This window comes from Scardinius erythrophthalmus, assembly GCF_964197995.2.
Source record: "Scardinius erythrophthalmus genome assembly, chromosome: 6".
Classification (NCBI taxonomy): Eukaryota; Metazoa; Chordata; class Actinopteri; order Cypriniformes; family Leuciscidae; genus Scardinius; species Scardinius erythrophthalmus.
In genome coordinates this window covers 1,558,848-1,578,643 of record NC_138226.1, presented here as the reverse complement: position 1 = coordinate 1,578,643, position 19,796 = coordinate 1,558,848, and the positions used below count along the sequence as shown (strand labels likewise).

The following is a 19,796-nucleotide window of genomic DNA, read 5'->3' as shown; positions in this document are numbered from 1 at the left end:
ACACACACACACACACACACACACACACAGACACACACACACACACACACACACACACACACACACACACACACACACAATTTTAAAGTAAAACATGTTTTGGAAAATATACATTTCATATAAAAAATTTAAATAGTGTTTTTGAGCATTTTTCATAACAATACATGTAAAATTCTATACTCTTTTTTTTAAAGTTCATTCTTTTAAAACTTATTTTTCTTCAGCCATAATCTGCCATGTGTCTTCTATAAAAAGAGATCAAACTTCAGTCTGTGATCCAAAGCATTCAAGATCTATAACCATTCAAGTTGCAAATTTCATTTTCAGGTCTATGCTCAAAAAGTGAATAAATGGATTATAAATACAGCGTAAATATCATTTAATTTAGAGCCATAAAATCTTCTAAAAATGCTAAATATTTAATAAAACTCATTATCGAACTAAAATATAGTAGATTCATTTCTTAAAAAAAAAAAAGGGTCATTTTTAGATTTTTAGCACCAGAAGGTTAAGCGTAAGTTTGATGATGATTTACTGTATGTCAGTAAACAAGGCTTAATATCTTCAGTCATTGTTCTTCTCCAGTAAATGTATCTTGATTTAAGAATGTTTAGATATTTGTGCTGGAAAACGAGACAGAAACACTGAGGAAGAACATCATATGCAGTGTGAAAGTGAGGCTCTACAGTGTGAATAAATATGATTCAAATCCATCAGATGTGAACCTGTAGAGATCTGAGGCCATTTCTTTCATGCACTGCTTATTATATTGTGATATGTAAATAGTCCAATTAGTTTTTAGCAAATGTTTGTTTTATGGCTGTACATATGGAAGTGATATAACAATATAAACCCTGCAACGACTGTTGTCAACGCTATTTCTCCAAGTCAAGGTCAGCTTTGCTCGAGCGGCCATGTGTAAATCATTCAATATTAATATAAATGCCTCTGGGAATGGGAAAAGGGAAATAGGTCAAAACCGAGGAGCGTTTCACTGTACAAATCAAGGTTCTGCCAGGTTTTGCTTCCTCATCCTTCCTCAGTTTGTCCAGGCATCTGGAAATAACTCAGAATTCATGTGAAGTACAAGGTAATTTGTAATTGTTTACAGAAAATGACTAAAAACATGAACTGGTGGAAGTCGTAAAAAACAAATCCTCAGTGTTTCTGTCCCGTTTTCCAGCACAAATATCTAAACATTCTTAAATCAAGATACATTTAGATAGATATTAAGCCTTGTATGCTGAAAAATGTATCAAAGTTAAGTGAGTTTGTGCTTAAAACAAGAACAAAAATCTGCAAACGCACTCAGAAAAATAATAAGGGAAAACTATTTATTTTCTGACTCCACTGGCAGACAACTCACTTAATTAAGATACATTTTTCATTAAATAAGACTTAATATCTTAAGTCACTGTTCTTCTCCAGTAAATGTATCTTGATACATGAATGTTTAGATATTTGTGCTGGAAAACGAGACAGAAACACTGAGGAAGAGCATCATGTTTTGCAGTGTAAAATACAGTATATCAGACTTAATAAGCCACTTTCAGACCAACAATCTGACAACAATGATATACTTTTACTTCTTTACCTCATAACATGCTAAAATTAGCTTTATACTAAGTAATTTGAGTAAATGATTTTTTTGTACAAAGTACCACTATTATACTACCAAAGTATGACAAATGTATTTTCAGAATTTACTGAAAATGAGGCCAATCAATTACCAAGACTGTGTGTTCATAAATAATAAAATGTTCATTCAGTTATAATGTGGACAAATAATTTATTAAAATAAGAGATGATACACAAAGGCGGCATAAACATATCTAAATAAAGACTTATTTATGTGAACAATATACAATATAATTTCACCACAGTTTCTACTAAAGACAAGCTGTAAATCGCCATTTACATTATTTACCTCATAATGTAAAAAAATATTTGTAAATAAACCAAAGATTATTGGAGTTCGTTTTACAAGAAAACGATTTTCTCATTTAATTCCCTTTCCTTGTAATTGTTTGTGACATTTACTGTGAGTGAAAATCGTTTCTACACCAATTTAGTTTTTCAGTGCAGAAGAACGACGAAATGGCTCAACAATAATGTGCATTGTTAGTCATCCCTGATTAAATCTGATAAACTATCACTTTATTCTCTTGTTAGTCGAGCCTCATCGAGCTGCGTCTCTAAACCTGATCATGCTAAGGCGAAGTCATGCACTCTCTCTCCTCATCTTTGGACAAAATCTGAGGAAACATATTGCATAAAGTCCAGAATGCATTGTGCCAAGCCTAGAAAAACATTTCCAAGATGACACACAATGATCAGAAAATATTTCAAATGTTGAAAAGCCAATAAGTTTCATAATAATAATAATATTAGCAACATGTTAAACTGCTGTCACTCATGTGCTGCAACAGAAGCTGAAGAAAGAGCATCCGTATTTCTCACTCTCTCGAAGCGATTAGGTTCACTTTACACATGGAGCGGATGATGATTTGAGGATGTTCTTCCTCAGTGTTTCTGTCCTGTTTCCAGCACAAATATCTAAACTTTCTTAAATCAAGATACATTTACTGGAGAAGCAACATGACTGAGTTTATATAAGTGTGTGAACAAACTTTAATGTTAGCTTGAGAAAGCCTAGCCTGAAAGATTGAAGTAATTGTAAAAGCTTGAAGTGTGAAATAGCTTCGAGAGAGAGAGAGAGAGAGAGAGAGAGCGCAATAGAGAGATAGAGCGAGAGATAGAGCGAGAGAGATAGAGTGATAGATAGAGCGAGATAGATAGAGATAGAACGAGAGATAGAGCGAGAGATAGAGCGAGAGAGATAGAGTGAGAGATAGAGCGAGATAGATAGAGATAGAACGAGAGATAGAGCGAGAGAGATAGAGCGAGAGATAGAGAGAGATAGAGCGAAAGAACGAGAGAGAGAACGAGAGAGAGATAGAGCGAGATAGAGTGAGAGATAGAGAGAGAGAGAGATAGAGCGAGAGAGAGAGTGAGAGATAGAGAGAGATAGAGCGAGAGATAGAGAGCGAGAGATAGAGCGAGAGAGATAGAGCGAGAGATAGAGAGAGATAGAGCGAGAGAACGAGAGAGAACGAGAGAGAGATAGAGCGAGATAGAGTGAGAGATAGAGAGAGATAGAGCGAGAGATAGAGCGAGAGATAGAGCGAGATAGAGCGATCGATAGAGAGAGAGATAGAGCGAGAGAATGAGAGAGAGATAGAGAGATAGAGCGAGAGAGATAGAGCGAGAGAGATAGAGCGAGAGATAGAGAGAGAGATAGAGTGAGATAGAGAGAGAGATCCGTTGAATAATCTTAATCTTGTTTTTCCATTGAATTAAATTTACTTTTTTGACCACACTGGCAGATAATATTTCATGTTTTAAGCATAAAACTCACTTTTTTTTTAGAAAATAAGACTTAATATCTTCAGTTATGCTTAATGCTTCTCCAGTAAATGTATCTTGTTTTAAGAATGTTTTGTAATTTGTAACTGCAAAAGAAAAAAAAAAAAACACGATACTGAGAAAGACGTTTTTTTTTTTTTTTGCAGTGTAACAATCTAACTTTCTAATAAACTTGACATTGTGCACTTTGAATATTGTTTGCTCTGTGACCAATTGCCGTTGGTCCTCTATTGGAAGTGTTTTAGATCAAAAGTTTGCGTCAGAAATACACAAATGCAATTGTTAGTCGAGATGCCCATGTAAGTCAGCAGACACTGAAGAGGTTCACTGCTTTGAGACACAGCCGTACCAACAACAAGCAAATATTATTAGTAAGAATTCTGACTGTCTGAAAGAGAAAAGGACTGAATGCTGGTTCGCTATTGCATTTTCCCCACATCAGTAATCTCCGTCACTAATCCTTCGAATAAAAGCATCTGCTAAACGGAAGCGAAATAGTAAATGCATCCTTTAGTCAATGATAGTTTATGCATTAATTAACATCAACTAACAATCTGTTAATTAATCTCTGTTAGCATTAGTTAATAAAAACAACTGTTCAATGTTAGTTCATGTTATCTCAGACACATTAAATAATATTAACAGATGCAACTTTTGATTTGAATAATGTACTAGTAAATGTTAAACTCTTGCATTAATCTTAGTTAATGTTAATTCAACATTTAGGCTATTAATCCATTGTTAAATAGATATTTAATAGACCTGAGCTAACATCAACAACCAGTTGTATTTAACAAAGATTGATAAAAATTGCAACAAATGTATTTCACCAATGTTAGTTAATGCATTAATTAGGACCTTATTGTAAAGATATATCAATGAATTTAATCATGGTAAAATGTGCTAAATGGCTCTTATTGATGAATAAAACCACAATCAAAATAGCCAAAACATTAAATTAACAAACAAGCATGTGTAGAAATTGGTGAAGTTTGCAGAGAATTCAATTTCCGATTGACTTTCCATTTCAATTCCCAAGAATATATCCATTAACATAACCAACTTGCTTGCTTCATGGATTAATATATCACGTTTTCATATTTACAAGATGGTCAGTAGAAAGTGTTCAAAACACATATTGTGTTTCCAAAATATATATGTTTTTTGTATAAACAGCACATACACTCTCTAAGGCAGTTCTTCGGGCATGTCTGTAAAGTTAGTTTGTATTAAAACCATAGACCATGAAAAAAATATGAAATAGTGTTCGTGACGTCACCCGTGGGTTTCTGAAGAGCATTTTTGAAGCCCAAAGTGGGCGGAGCCGGCCGTCGCGATCTTGGCTGCGTCACTCCCGGATAAACGGAAATGTGCAGCGAGGCGGATTAGCTGAGGTGACGTGACGCTAACAGACAGCAGACAAACAGCTAGTAGTGACATCAGCGGCAATCCACCTGTCACTCAAGTGGCCACGCCCTTAATTATGCAGAACTTTAAGGCTTAATATAATTTAAACGGATGAGTTATAAAAATATTCACCCCCCTCACAGTCGTCATGAAGGGCAAAATTAGCTATATAGACCAAAACCACTTTTTGTACCAGACTGTAAACACGTTTTTTTTCTGCTGTAAAGTTGAGCATTTTAACATGGGATTGACTCTCTTTTGCAGCCGGTCTCTAGTGGCCAGTCGATGAACTGCAGTTTAAGTCACTTCAGTGTTGGATTCAAGAGAGAGGCAGTCGCTTGATCAAAACACGTAGACATACGTTGATCGGCTGTCGCTTCCCACCACGTTCTTGGCGGTGCACTTATAGACGCCATTGTCTTTCCCGGAAGGGTTTTGTATGACCAGTGAACCCTGCGGATGGAGATACTTGTTTCCGTAAAGACGCGGCTGGACGCCGACCTTCAGTTGAAGACCGTCAGGCATTTCCCAAACCACCTCGGCTTTCGGTGTGGCGAGAGGCATGCAGTTCAGCTGAACCGCTACACCGGGACGGGCGTAGGTTACCGGCGCGGGTCCTTTGGTTATTCGCGGAGGATACGCGATTACGATCACCGAAACCGACAGACTGGAAGATCCAAATTCATTGACTGTCTGGCAGACGTACATTCCCCTGTCATACACAGATGTCCTTTGTACGGATAAAGTGCCGTTATTCAAAACAGCGTAACGTCCCGTCGCCTGTGGCCTTGTTAGAACGACTCCGTTCGGTAAAGTCCACGTGAGTTTAGGCGACGGATAACCGGCGGACATACAGTTAAGCTGCAGATTCTCACCGTTTATGATGCTAACGAGTGAGCTGTATTGTTTTACGATGTCTGGTTTTCTGTCGGGCTCTAACGTCACAATCCGCTCGACGTATCCAGCGCTGTTTCGCCCAACGCACCGATATCGGCCAACCTCAGAAACCGTCGGCTCTCGAATGACCAGCGTTCCATCAAACCGGTGATTGAAACGGAAAATGCTGGTTCCCTTGAGAAGAGAAGTCCCGTTAGGGAGAATCCATGTGATCTCCGGAGTCGGTTTTCCTTCTATTGAACAGTTTAGACTCAATGGTTTCCCACTGGTGAGTGAGACGGACTCTGTGGGAAGACTTCTCAACCGTGGCTTTTCAACATCCTCAGTCACCTCAAGTTGAACTTTGAGTTTGGTTTCTCCAACTTCATTGCGTGCGATGCAAAGCAACGTAGAAGAATCGCTTATCCGCGCCGCATGGATGTCCAGCGATCCGTTGAGGTGGACTGTGATCCGTGAGCCGTAGTACGGCGCGGGAAACACGACGTTGTTGGGAAACACCCACATGATCTTTGGAACTGGGTTCCCGTTTGCTTTGCAGTCTAAAAGCACATGCTGATCCTTCATGACAGTTTTACGGATTATCCCGGGACTCTCGGATCCGTTGATGACCGGCGACGACACAAGGACTTCAACATAAACGACTTTCTGTTCCATTCCCACAACATTCCTGGCTGAGCAAGTATAATTTCCGGTGTGAAACCTTCGGATTTTCTGAATGTGTAAAGTGCCATCGTTGGAGACCTGGTAGTTTTCAGATACTGGCGCTATGACGCGTTGATCCGGAGACATCCATGTGATTCTGGGAATCGGTTCTCCTTTGGCGCTGCAGTTGAGGACGCCTGTTTCTCCGTAAGGAACTTTGATTACACTGTAAGCATTGTTTCGGATGATCGGAGCATCCGCCAAGACCTTGATATGAACCTTCATTTCATCTTTCCCAATTCGATTCTCGGCATAGCACGTGTAGTCGCCTTCCTCTTTCATTCCCACTTCGTTTAAATACAACGTGCCATTGTCGAACATCACGTATCTCTTGGTGCGGATCGAGTTATCGTGGGACTGTGGGATGCTGTTCACCATGGTACCGTCGGGAAGACTCCACGTGATCTCTGGATTGGGAAATCCTGAAGCGACGCAGTCCACTTTCAGCTCTCCTCCGTACGACACCTTGCGATCGCTCAGGGACTTGTGGTCGATTTTAGCGGCTTTCATCATCACGTTGACTTTAAGGAGAACGTAGTCGTCGCCCATTTTATTTCTGGCCACACAGAGATAGTCGCCCTCATCGTTCTCGGTCACTGACGTGATGGTGAGGGTGCCGTTAGCGAACACTTTCATTCTGCGATCAAAGCTGAAACAAGACATAAGAGAGAGGTTACATGATTCTTAAAACTTGAGAAGATAAAGCTTACTCTCAGAGGCTCTACTGATAAATTTTATTCTCATTGGAAACCACTGATTAATTATGTGAACCAGCTTTCTGTTAGGGAAATGATATGGGATGAAACCACAAAAGGACATTTGTTTTGAAGAATTGTTCATTCTGAAAACACAAAATGGAGACTTATTGTTTTATGTTGCAAATATTGTTTGAACGCTGTATCCAATAAAATATATGGGGGGGAAATAGAGAGGTTACATGCTGATACTAGTATGTATTATTTATTAAAGGGCTCATATAATTAGAGGAATCACATTTTCATTGATGATCTTTAGAGATTATAGAGTTCAATGTACAACCAAAAAATTTGTTTTTAGAAATCATACTTCCTTTCAGTGGAACAATTTGCATTACTGTTGTGGCACAAACTTACTCGAGTTATTAAAAATTAGAATAGAACTAAAGAACTAACATAAGATTCATTTTTCCTAAAAATTCGAAAACTAAATTTGGATTAAAAATCATTTCAAGGGTAACAGAGTAAAACAGAGTATCATGGCCAATCAAATTTACCCTGTGTTTTTGAGATATAATAACTCTAAACTTCATTCCAGTGAAAAATAACATTTTCCTTGTTGTTGTTTTTTTAGATCCAAGATAAAAAAAATCTAAACTTAATTTCAGTGGGGGAAAAAAGAGGATATTAAAAAAAAAAAACTAAAAACATTACTCTTTCTGAAATCCTTGATTTCTAATGTCAGAATCCCAATTTTTAGCAAACAACCGCTCACATTTACACATAAACAATGCCTATTTCCATCTCTACAGTGGCACATATGTAAAATGGTCTATGCTTTAGTAGTGGTCTTTTACGTTTTATCCAAACGTAATAAAAAATGTGTGGTAGGACCAAAAATTTATAAAAGAATCCTAATGAGATCAAGGCTGTCTCTATATAAGCCTGAGCAGAGACCATCATGCCAATGTTTCCAATGATCGACTGTCAAACAAATGTTGTTAATTCAGAACCAATGTTTCATTTTTGCTAAACTGCATTGTTGTTTTTTATTTCCTTCTGTATCCATTTATATTCTTCTTATTTGCCTGTCCTCTGTAATTAATTACACTTCATGTTGTTTTGCTATTATGTTAATCATGCTCTGTATCCAACAGTGTATATGGAGATAATTAAAGGAATTTCAAAGAGGCCAGAGACCGTACGAATCATTATGTGTGTATCTAGTATCTGTGGTTAACAGATTTATATTCTTTTTAAATACTTTTTTGCTGTTTCAATTAACTTTTACTTTTAGAGAATTAATAATTGTTTTGGCTGCGGTGCATTTAAGATTTATAAATGCCCTCTTTGCATGTGAAATGTTTTATTAGCCTATTTATGTTTATTATTTAACATTCCCATCATTCAATTTGCATCATTCAGCCTCTTTACAAAAGTCTGCATTAGATTGTAACAGATTCACAAGACAATCGGCACTGAAATGTGCCTCTTAAACTGCTCAGATTAGACTGAAATGATCATGGATCAGTGCATTAAAGACTTATAAATGCCTTCTTTACAAGTGAAATGAGTCACAACATGTTGATGTGCTCAAACTGAGGGTGTTATTATATATTTAACTTAACTATCATTCAATTCTCATCATTAGGCCTCTTTGCATTAGATTGTGACAGATTGTCAGACTGAATTGTGCCACTCATATGCTTCAGATTAGGCCAAAATGATCATGGATCTTGAAATACAAGTATCCTAAAGAAGTTTCTAAACACTCATGCTTGATTCCTCATTAATTGACCCCTGTAAGCACAAATCCCAAATGAAAACATGGTAATATGCAAATTCCCGTACCTGTAATATGCATCAACCAGTTTTTTCGAAGGTGTCCTCCAGATGATCCTAGGATTGGGGCTTCCAGTGGCCGAACAGTCGAGACTCAGTCGGGATCCGTATCGGACATCAGTGTTGTGTGCAGAAGTGGACATGATCCTGGCAGAAGTCGAGTTCCTCTTCACCTGCAGATTTACACTCCTTTTAACCATGCCCACAGAATTCACAGCAACACATTCATAATTCCCGGAATCCTTCTCCGTAGGATTGCGAATAAACAGCGTCCCGTTGGGGAAAACAAACAAGTTGCTGTTGATGAACTGCGAGGGGCGAAGCTGCGTGCCGGTCACCGTGACCCATCGGATTGCTGGACTTGGCGAGCCTTTAGCGGTGCAGTGAATGAACGCTGACTGGCCGTCAGAAACGGTGTGGTTTTCCCAAAGCTGCTCTTGGATCTTGGGAGGCAACGCTGCAATTTGGAGCCTCACGGAGAGCATGTCGGCTCCGGCGGCGTTGCTCGCTATGCATTTGTAGACGCCCTTGTCCATGTAATTGGTGTGCTTGACTTGAAGCGTTCCATTGGCGAAGAGCATGATCTTCTGTTCGGTGTTACTGACGCCGCGCACCACCGAACGGTTTGGAAGCACCCAGCTAATGTTTGGGATTGGGAGACCTTGTGCTTGGCATTCCAAGAGTGCACTGTTTCCTAGGAACACCGTCACATCTTGATGACGTGGAAGGGTCATCGTGGGCCCGTGGGCCGACACCACCAGGGTCACCATCATCTTATCGGTGCCGTGGAGATTGCGAGCGCTGCACAGGTACTGCCCGCGGTCCTGAAGCTGAACGCTGTGGATGACAAATGTGCCGTTGGACTGGACTTCAAAACGCTGGATTCTGGTGTTGGTTGACATGACAGCTCCTGGGGGAATAAATGTGGGGAAGGATTCATTAATTTGCATCTGTGAAGAGCTGCTACAAATATACAGAGAGAGAGAGAGAGATTGGAACAAATGTACAAAGGTGTTTTTTTTTCTTTCTTTTTTTCTTCTTCTTCTTGTTTATATAAATGTATTCATGCAATTGTTTACTGATTGATTTATTGAATTTATTGATTATTTGTTCATTGCTTATGTAATGGCCAATGCTTTGGCAATACTGTACAAGTCATGCCAATAAAGCTAATTTGAATTGAATTGAGAGAGAGAGAGAGAGAGAGAGAGAGAGAGAGAGAGAGAGAGAGAGAGAGAGAGAGAGAGAGAGAGAGAGAGAGAGAGAGAGAGAGAGAGAGAGAGAGAGAGAGAGAGAGATTGAAGACAACAAAAGTGTCAAATTAATTAAAAATGTTTACATATACTATGAATTTACAGGTAGAAAGGTTGCACAAAACAACAATACTGTGTGTGTGTGTGTATATATATAATATATACAGTATAATATAGCATTATATATATATACACACACACACACACACAATGCAATATTATACAGTATGTATTATATAAATGCACACATGGGTGTGTTTGTGTGTGTGTGTGTGTGTGTGTGTGTGTGTGTGTGTGTGTGTGTGTGTGTGTGTGTGTGTGTGTGTGTGTGTGTGTGTGTGTGTAAAAGTATATTTTGTGTTTGTATGAGCAAATATGTGGGTGTGTGTGTCTGTATACAGTATATACTGTTTATGCACATAAAACACAACAATCATTTTATTTTCATAATCTCTCCATAGTCTCTAATATATAAAAAGAAAGAGAGATTGAAAAAATAAGAAAACAAAAGTGTGGAAACCTATAAGAAAAAAAAAAAACATTTAACTTTTGGGAAACTGTTCTAAAACTTTAAACAAAGTATCAAGATCACTTTTGGTTTATGCATTAAAATTATACTCTATATTCTGAATACTTGTCATGTCATCATGTCATATGAGCGTTACCTGTGGAGACTTTGGTCCAGGTCAGGAGGGGCTTCGGCTCCCCCACAGAATCACATGGTAACTGCACATCTGTCCCAGCATTCACAGTGACTGTGTGCAGTTTGGCAGCAGTGATTCTGGGTCTCATTTGCAGGACGGGAAGAGTTTGCGATCCTTGAGATGAAAGAACTGCACTCGACAGTCTGTTTACTGATTGAGGAATCTGAATTTGGTTGTTTGGCTGTGTGGTGCTTGATGTAGTTGTGGGACTCGAGTCGACTGATCTAGCAGTTGCTGTCAATATTTTAGGGGCTGTAGTAGATTTGATGTTGTTGACAGAGTTTAAATCCACAGATGAGGTGGTCGTGGACAGTGTTCTGAGAATACTGGGACTCATATTGACAGATGGGTTTCTATTATGATAGTACGGATACCTGTGATTAGTGCTGGGAATTCTCTCCCTGTGCCTGGAATCTATGTAGTTCGTTCCAGGATTTCTTGAGTAAAATGGGATTCTGTTGTCCGGTATGAGATAACTGGGTGTTAACTTGGAGGTGTAGTAAGCAGGTGTAGTAGTAGTAGTAGTAGTAGTAGAATATAATATGGATGCTGTCGACAGTGTAGTAGATGGTGATATTATTCTAGTAAGTTGGGTTGTAATGGGAATCATGACTGTGGTTTCTGGTAATGTAATTGTGGGTGAAGTATTCAGTGATGTTGTGGGTTCATCGAGTTCATGGACTAACCTTTCCCTTTGGTCTTCATTAGAAATCAAGTTTGGTTGTAAGAAGTTTATCACATTGGTTTTACTGCGAGTAGTATGAGTTGGCATTTGTGAACTTGTAGCTAAAGACTCGATTTGTGTCCCAACAGATTCTGTAGGAGTCTCTGGTGTTGAGGAAAAAGAAATCTTGTTGTAAACTGATTCTTTTTCTTTAAAGTTTGGATTTGGTTGTGAAAGCGAGTGGTCTTGGGGAATGGAGGTGATAATAGATTCTTCTATGGAAGTAACATTTTCTTTTGTACTAGTTGCTTCCAATGTATCATTCTCTCTTAGATCATCTCTAAAGTGTGATTCGGGTAAGTTCAAGAAATCCAGCCCGCCTGCGTCCAACGTAAAGCTGATCTCTGTTGGATCAATCTCTGTGTTGGCTTTTGGTAACGCCGTTGAAACCATGCCTGTGGACTCCTGCCGAGCAGTTGTCATCGGGACAGTTTCAGTGCCATATCGAGATGTTGGAGTCACACTCATGGGAACCATGTACTCATCCATCTCCTCGGCGGATGCAATGCTTCCAACCTCTCCCTCCTCTAAAGAACTAATGTCTTTATTTTCTAGCCCCGAAACCCCAGACACTGTTGCTGATGTTGTGCTCATGAGGTGAGATGTAGAGCTTGTCATCTCCTGAATTTGGAGGAAATTACTTGCCTTTACTTTGTGGATTTCTGGACCAGTTTTCTCAACCGGGAGAGAGATTGCAATTTCCTCAATGGCATTTGTTAATTCTCTCTGCACTGTAGGATAAAAGTGAGAAGTAGATGGATGGACTGACGTGCCATCAGATAGGGTTGTGGGGAATATGTGGGTAGTGGTCGGATATTCAGACATACTAGCAGTTACTAGGATATTTGGATGGATTGAGGTGCTTTCAGCTGGAGATGTGGAGTCAATGTGAGCAGTCGTTGTAGTAGCTGGATGGATCAATGTGTCTTCAGCTGGCTTAATGGGATCTGTTTTCAACGTTACAGTTGGTACATGAACTCCTGCAGCTGTAGATGTTACCCAAGGTCTTCTTTTAGCAAGGTTTGGCAGTGGCCTTCTGAATTTTATTCGTCGTCTGCCTCCAAATCTTCGCCTGGAGCTCCAGTGATCTTTTGTTCTCGATAGTGTTGAACTTGTCGGGCTAATGCTGCCGGTTGATGTGGTAGAAAATGAAGTGCTTTCAAGCTGTCCGGAATCAAACCCCCCAATCTGCGACTGCACACCAGTCTTTCCGGAGAAATTAAGTTCATTTTCTGTCTCAGACATCGGTTTGATGACAGACCCGGAGTATACTTGGTTATTCTCTGCACTTATGGTACTCACATACCCTCCTTCAGCAACGTTCACCTCTGTCATAACATAATGAGGTCCAGATGTGGGACTTGAGATGTAAGACACTTTGTCTGAGCTAGTGTGTAATTCTGGAGGTGCCGTTTGGTAGATGTTATAATTTTGTCCCTCAATATGAGGTGTAATTGCATGCGTGTGGTAAACATCCGTTTGGTGTTGAGTGCTGAACGTGTTTGATTCCTCCAGTAGACCGGAGTCACCAGAAGAACTCTCAGTGTTGTCAATCGATCCTGGATGATCTTCATTCCCCATCTGTAGACTTTTCTCAGGAGTGCCATGTTGGACAATGTGAATTGATGAGTTATTTGGAGATGTTTTCTCACGGATTTTGGACAAAAGTTTGGCCCATTCCAGGGGGTCTATTTTGTTCTTACCATTAACAGTTCTTTGATTTGTGACGGCAGTTCTTTTTGGTTCTCCATGCATTCCCTTTCTAAAGGGCCGTCTACGGCGAAAGCTGCCTTGTATTCTTGCATTCGGACCCCTCCTTCGATTAATAAAGCTTCTGTTTGGTTCTTTTCTCTCTTGAGTTTCAGAACCATCTCCAGAAGCATCTTCCACATCTTCCAAAAAGGCTTTTACCTTAGTGGACACTCCCGCGGCCGACTGAGGTCTAATGGGATACTGTCGCAGTGGCTGAATTACTCTCCGTCTCATGACAGTTAGTTTAGTGGCCAGTACATCCACACCATGCTGGTTCATGGCGACACATTTGTAATATCCATTGTTGTTAAGCTGACTATGAGGAAGGAACAAAGTCCCGTTGGAAAAGACTGAAGCCTCGGATGTATTTGCGTTGGCATTCAGTACACTGCCATCTGGAAATATCCAATTCACCACCGCATCTGGTGTTGCCGTAGTAAGACAGGGCAAAGAAGCAGACTCGCCAACAAACTTACTTAAAGCATTTCCAACCTCTTGACCTGGAAGCGGACTTGAAGACTCCATAACTGATAAGCGGAAAGGTAGAACATCGATATCTCCTGCAATCTCAGCAATGCAGTAATAAACGCCAGAGTCTCTGTGCTCGACGGATTTAACATGAAGCTTGCCGCTTCTAGAGACGGTCACTCTGTTGCCGGTCGAGCTAAATCCAGCTTTAATCTTCGACCCATCGGGCATCATCCATTGAACGGCTGCATTTCCAGAGCTTTGCACACGGCAGTCCATTTCAATCATACCACCGGCAACAGAACTGAAGCTCGTCTGGGTTTTATTATCATCTTCAATCATGACCCAAGATCTGGTGAGCTCCTTGTCTGTGGTGGTTGTCAAATGAGTATTAAGAATGAGTCTCACACTTTTGGAGGAGGAGTAAGGCCTGTTTAACTTGATGTTCATGAAGGACTGCATGAGCCAAGGTGGATGGGTTAAAACATTAGCTCGGACACCAGTGTAAAAGTAGGAGTCCTTTTCAATGTCCTGTCTGTATCTGTAGCTCAGCTCCGGCTCTCGGCTCAGCAAGATTTCTCTTCGCAGATGCATGGGAACTTCACTGTAGTAAGCAAGAAGCCTCCAAAAGCTTTCATAGCTGTCTCTGTCCACGGGACACTCCACATCAAAGAATAAAGTCACGTTAGCAGCGATCTGCAGAGATTTAGTGTAATTCCAGCTGATTTTAGTGGCCTCTCTTGGTTCAAGTATTTGGCACATCAAGTCCACTTTAGTCCCGTGCTCGTCGGATAAACCAAAGGAGACATTTCCAAAAGGTGGTTTGATCCTGTCGATGGGCAGAAGTTCACTGATGTTGTCCTCATGTAAGATGTTTTTTCCTGGAGAGCTGATAGCTGGTCCAGAGCAGATGAACTCTTTAAGATCCGAGATGTCTTGTCCTTTAAGGTGTTTCGGAAACGAGCACAGTGGACATAGCTGACCGCTGACATATGTTCTGTCCTTCTTGCATTTCATCACCCCTTGGAAAAGGAAACAAATCCAGAGATTAGAAGACGGAATTTGTACTTCACTCATAGACCTAAACAGCAGATACTTATTTTATGCTTATAAAGCTTTTTATGCTTTCTCACTTGCTGCTTTGTAACTATTTAAATTGTGAAAAATGCATTAAAATGTATTCTAACCCTCAGTACTAAACTTCTGCAATTAATTCAGCTCTGATTTTTTAGTTTAAAATCCTCCTTTGACTTACATTCAGGGCTTAAAATTAACACTTGGTAAGTGCCAAATGCGATAAAAAATTGGTGAGTATATGAAACGGTGTCACTCGCCAGTTGGCCGGTAACATTTTTATGAATTCTAACAATGCATGAATGCATACAAATGTGAATGATGATAGTTGATGAGCCAGCGCTGCATCATCACGAAAGTTTAAGCCTTGATCATTAAAATATTCAAGTTCAAGAAGACACGAAAGGGAGCTCATTTCGTTACTCGCGCGCCGTGTGGAAAGTTTGATGTGCGCAAACATCTGAAGCGCTTGCCCAGAAATCTCCGTCTCAGACTAAACTGAAATGTCTTTCACGTCTCCTTGCACTTGAACGGACAAATTCACCGAAAATTATGTACAAAAATAGTAAAAGTAAACATAGTCAGTTACGTCTTAAGTGAACGTAAACACTTGAGAAAGTAAACTCATGAGTTACAGTATCAGTGTATTGGATCGGTGCATTCACTCTTAAAGTGACAGCAGCCTAATATTCCTGCTGCTATCTGTGTTTCTAGTTCATAAACGCCAGAGGAGAACTGGCCCCCGACTGAGCCTGGGTTCTCCCAAGGTTTTTTTTTCTCCATTAGGTCACCTGATGGAGTTTCAGGTCACCAGTAGGTCACCTGATGGAGTTTCAGGTCACCAGTAGGTCACCTGATGGAGTTTTTTCGGTTCCTTGCCACTGTAGCCTTTGGCTTGCTCAGTTGGGGATATTTTGGGAATATTTAATTTAATTTTATCAATCAATAAATTCCACTAGAAACAAACCTTGTTGTATTATTTTAATTTAATACTGTGAAGCTGCTTTGATACAATCTGTATTGTGAAAAGCGCTATATAAATATACTTGACTTGACTTTTTAATGTTAAACAACAAAGGACAAAGAAAAAAATCACTCACTGCTCCTGTGAGTGATTACAGTGAAGACTATGCCGTGTTATTTTACATTTGCTTGCTTTATTAAATTCTTGTACCTGGAAACTGCTGTCAAATCTACCTGAAAAAGCTGAAAAGCACTGTTTATTTAATTTGCACCTTTGTTATATTGTATTTATTTGTTCTTTTGCTTGTTATATGATTATTTTTTCTTATTTTATTACTGACTGTTTACTTGTATGTAATAATGTTTTAAATGTATATTAGTTAGGCTAGTAGTTTTAGCTGTGGCATCAAAATTGGAATAGAGAACTGTGAATGTTCACTGGTATCTAAACATTTGGTGTCATTAAGCCCGTTTTTCATGGCTGGTAAAAACATTTATGGCTGGTACATTTTTTAGGCCCTGCTTACATTCATAGAATGTTCAGCATATAAAATGCAACAGACAGAGATGAGGTCGTTGGTAAATGATCAATTCTGATCATACTGAATTGTAACTGTAAGCATTTTCTTTACACATAAACAAAGACTACAACCTGAACTGACCTTAAACTCTAACATTATTCTTCTTCTGCTGCACAAATCCAAATGTATTTGATAACAGTGTGAACATCTGAAGCACTCGGAAACAGATGATTTACCTGAATTTCGTGCGCTCCAATCCTGTAACCAGCTCATCCGGCAGTCGCAGCTCCACGGGTTTCCACATAAGAAGAGGTTCTCCAGCTGAGGCATGTTCTCCAGCATGTTTCTGGGTAGTGTGCGCAGGAGGTTGTCGGAGAGATACAGATGCTTCAGGCTGGACACGGGGAAACGCTGGAGCAGTGAGAAGGTGCTGAAAGTAGCATGATGGAGCTTTTGCAGATGGTTGGCCTCTAGGTGGAGCAAACGGAGCGACGTCATCCCTCTGAATGCATCCGGGTGGATGAACTCTATGCGGTTGTGGTCCAGATGAAGCCTAATAAGGCCCGTCAAACCAGAGAAGGTGTGTCCGGTAATGACTCTCAGTTTGTTGTAGTTCATTTTTAAAACCTGCAGGAAATACACATTCACTCACTTATTATGACAAAATACCAAGCCCGTATGTCCTGTGAGCAACTGAAGTGCATACTTTTACATTCACCAGTCAAACTAGAGTAAATTTACTAATGAATTAGAACTAAATTAAGTGCTAATGTGCTTTTACCTGCAAGGAAACGAGATCCTGAAAAGCACCATCTGATATCTTCTGCACATTGTTGCCGTGCATCATCAGGAGCTCCAGCTTTCGAAGGCCACCAAAAGAGACGTCTGTGATGTGATTTATAGCGTTAAACCTGTTAAATAGTAAAAGCATAGTTATCAATCATATTTTCAAAATTAAATTGTATTTAATCATCAGCATGGAAGCTTGTTTCTGCCACAGACTAAAAGGTAAATTGCAACCATTTCTTCTCACAATTCTGACTTTTTTCTCACAATTACCACTTTTTTTCTCACAATTACAAGTTTATAACTCATCATTGTGAGAAAAAATGTCAGAATTGTGAGTTATAACTTCACAATTACACAACTGTGAGAATAAAAACCTTGAAATAACATTTTATTTTATTCTGTGGCAGAAACAAGCTTCCAAACATGGGTTATTTCTTTACGCTGAAGTTATTTATAACCAAAAATGCTCTATTTTTATGCACACGTATGGATGGATAAGTCAAGGTCTATATTTTAGTAATTCAGCAAGGTTTTAAGTCAAAAGTCACATGATGTAAATAATTGTTGTCTCTCTAGCAATGATTTTATTTGTTAATTTCAAATATTTCAAAATTCTATCCCCAAACTTTGGAAGCTTGTTTCTGCCAAGCAATAAAAACAAAAAAGGTAATTGCAACTTTTTATCTCGATATACTTTTTTCAAAGAGACTTTCTCACAATTGCGAGTTTATATCTCAGAATTCTGACTGTTTTTCTCAGAATTGTGAGATATAAACTTGCAATTGTGAGTTATAAAGTCTATTTAAACTATTAAAAAAACTATTTTAGCTATATTATAATAAACTATAAAGACTATATTAGGCTGGTTCCATTTTGACAACTTACTCTATATAACGTATCAAAGCGTTTTATGAACTGTATAATGTTTCCTGGTCAATAATAGTCAGATATATGATCGTAACACAAACCTGCCATGCATTACACTAAAGAACATGATTAGAAGTGACTTACCCGAAATTAATGCGCAGAACTTGTTTGGAGATGCCGACGGGCACGGTGGCGAGCGCACGGAAGGTGCAGTGAACCTCAGCGGACACCGAACACGCGCACTGACGAGGACACACACCACTGGAGCCCGGAAGACTGACCAGCGACATCAGCATCAGCATCAGCCCGACGCACGAGGAGCCCATGATCAACGGGAGGGTATTCTGAAGCTTTCACGTTCCTCGATCACTGAGACACACACAGCCGACAGATGTGAACACAAAATTACATCTATGGAATCACATATGTGATCCTGCTGGATAAACTGAACATTTTAAGCTCATTTTTTCATGTTTGATTCCTCCATGAGATCTGGATTAGTTCCAAATTATAATCAAATTCCTTTTTGCTATCCTTAAGGATATGTCCAAGCTCAATTAAAATCAATTTCTTTAGGAATTAAACTAAGCAAGCATGAAGACAAATAGCAGCCCAACATATATATACATATAAAGAGTTCAGATGCAAAAGCCTCTAAGTGCCATCTGAAATTTTCTTCTAGAATGATCATTTTTATAAAGCTTGTATTATTAAGTAATTTCACGTAAATGACAATTAATAGGTAATTTGCATTGTCATTTAAGTGAAATTATTTAACTTAAATATACAAGCTTGATAAAAATGATCATTCTAGAAGAAAATTTCAGATGGCATTTAGAGGCTTTTGCATCTGAACTATATATATATATATATATATATATATATATATATATATATATATATATATATATATATATATATATATATATAAGTTCAGAGTAAGTAAAGCAAGAGTAGCATTTTACTTCTAAATATAATTTTTTTTCTATATGCAGCACAAGAACAAAACCAAAAGAATAACATTACAACTTTAATATATGTATACAGTTATGAAGTTTTCAGATTCTTAAATAAAATGAAACTCACCTTAAAGTTCACTTTTCGATCCTTCATTTCCTTAAAGTAGATCAGCTCCTCATAAAATGCACCATTATATCACAGCATCCTTTTTTAGATGTTCACCAGGTTTTCATACTTGATAAATGCAACAGCCAATAGAACAAAAAAAAAAAAGAGCAAAATATAAAAGCAGAGAAATATGGGTTTCTTATTCAAAGGCTGATATGATAAATACCCTCCATGAGGCTCCAGTCGTAGGTGCTTCACCGTCTGCACAGGAACTGTGAGTCGAGCTGGAGAAAGAGATTGTGAAACCCAAGCTTGAGTGAGGAGGGGCTAAAGAGAAAAACCCCTCAGATTATTTGCCCTCCTTTGAAACCGGCCAGTCGCAGCTGCTCGGTTTAATCCACTGGGTCAAAACAACAAAGTACTGCGTTTGCTACACTATTAATAACAATAAAGGGTCTTTATTAGCATTGATGATTCCATGAAGAACAACCATGGAACCACTAAAGGTTCTTTATAGTAGGAAAAAGTTGTGAAAATGTTCTTCAAACTAACATTGTGTCCAATATCGAATACTTTCCTACTATGTAGAACGCCAAAAAGAGTAACAAGCAATTCTGACTTTATAACACGCAATTCTGACTTTA

At 39.0% G+C, this 19,796-nt stretch overlaps 1 protein-coding gene across 2 annotated transcripts; it reads right to left on the bottom strand.

Annotated features, from left to right (window-relative positions):
• Positions 1-1,782: 1,782 nt before the first annotated feature.
• On the bottom strand, positions 1,783-19,411 carry mxra5b (matrix-remodelling associated 5b). 2 transcript variants are annotated; one of them, XM_081368869.1, is made up of 8 exons: positions 19,379-19,411; positions 19,171-19,278; positions 18,229-18,453; positions 17,210-17,339; positions 16,665-17,055; positions 10,888-14,892; positions 8,979-9,879; positions 1,783-7,081 (listed from the first exon to the last, which is right to left on the bottom strand). In XM_081368869.1, the coding sequence occupies exons 3-8, from the start codon at positions 18,408-18,410 to the stop codon at positions 5,176-5,178; spliced, it is 7,515 nt and encodes a 2,504-aa protein (XP_081224995.1). In that variant the 5' UTR covers positions 18,411-18,453; positions 19,171-19,278; positions 19,379-19,411; the 3' UTR covers positions 1,783-5,175. The 2 variants fall into 2 exon arrangements, with proteins under 2 accessions (XP_081224995.1, XP_081224996.1); XM_081368870.1 differs by having other exon boundaries at positions 19,171-19,404.
• Positions 19,412-19,796: the final 385 nt, after the last annotated feature.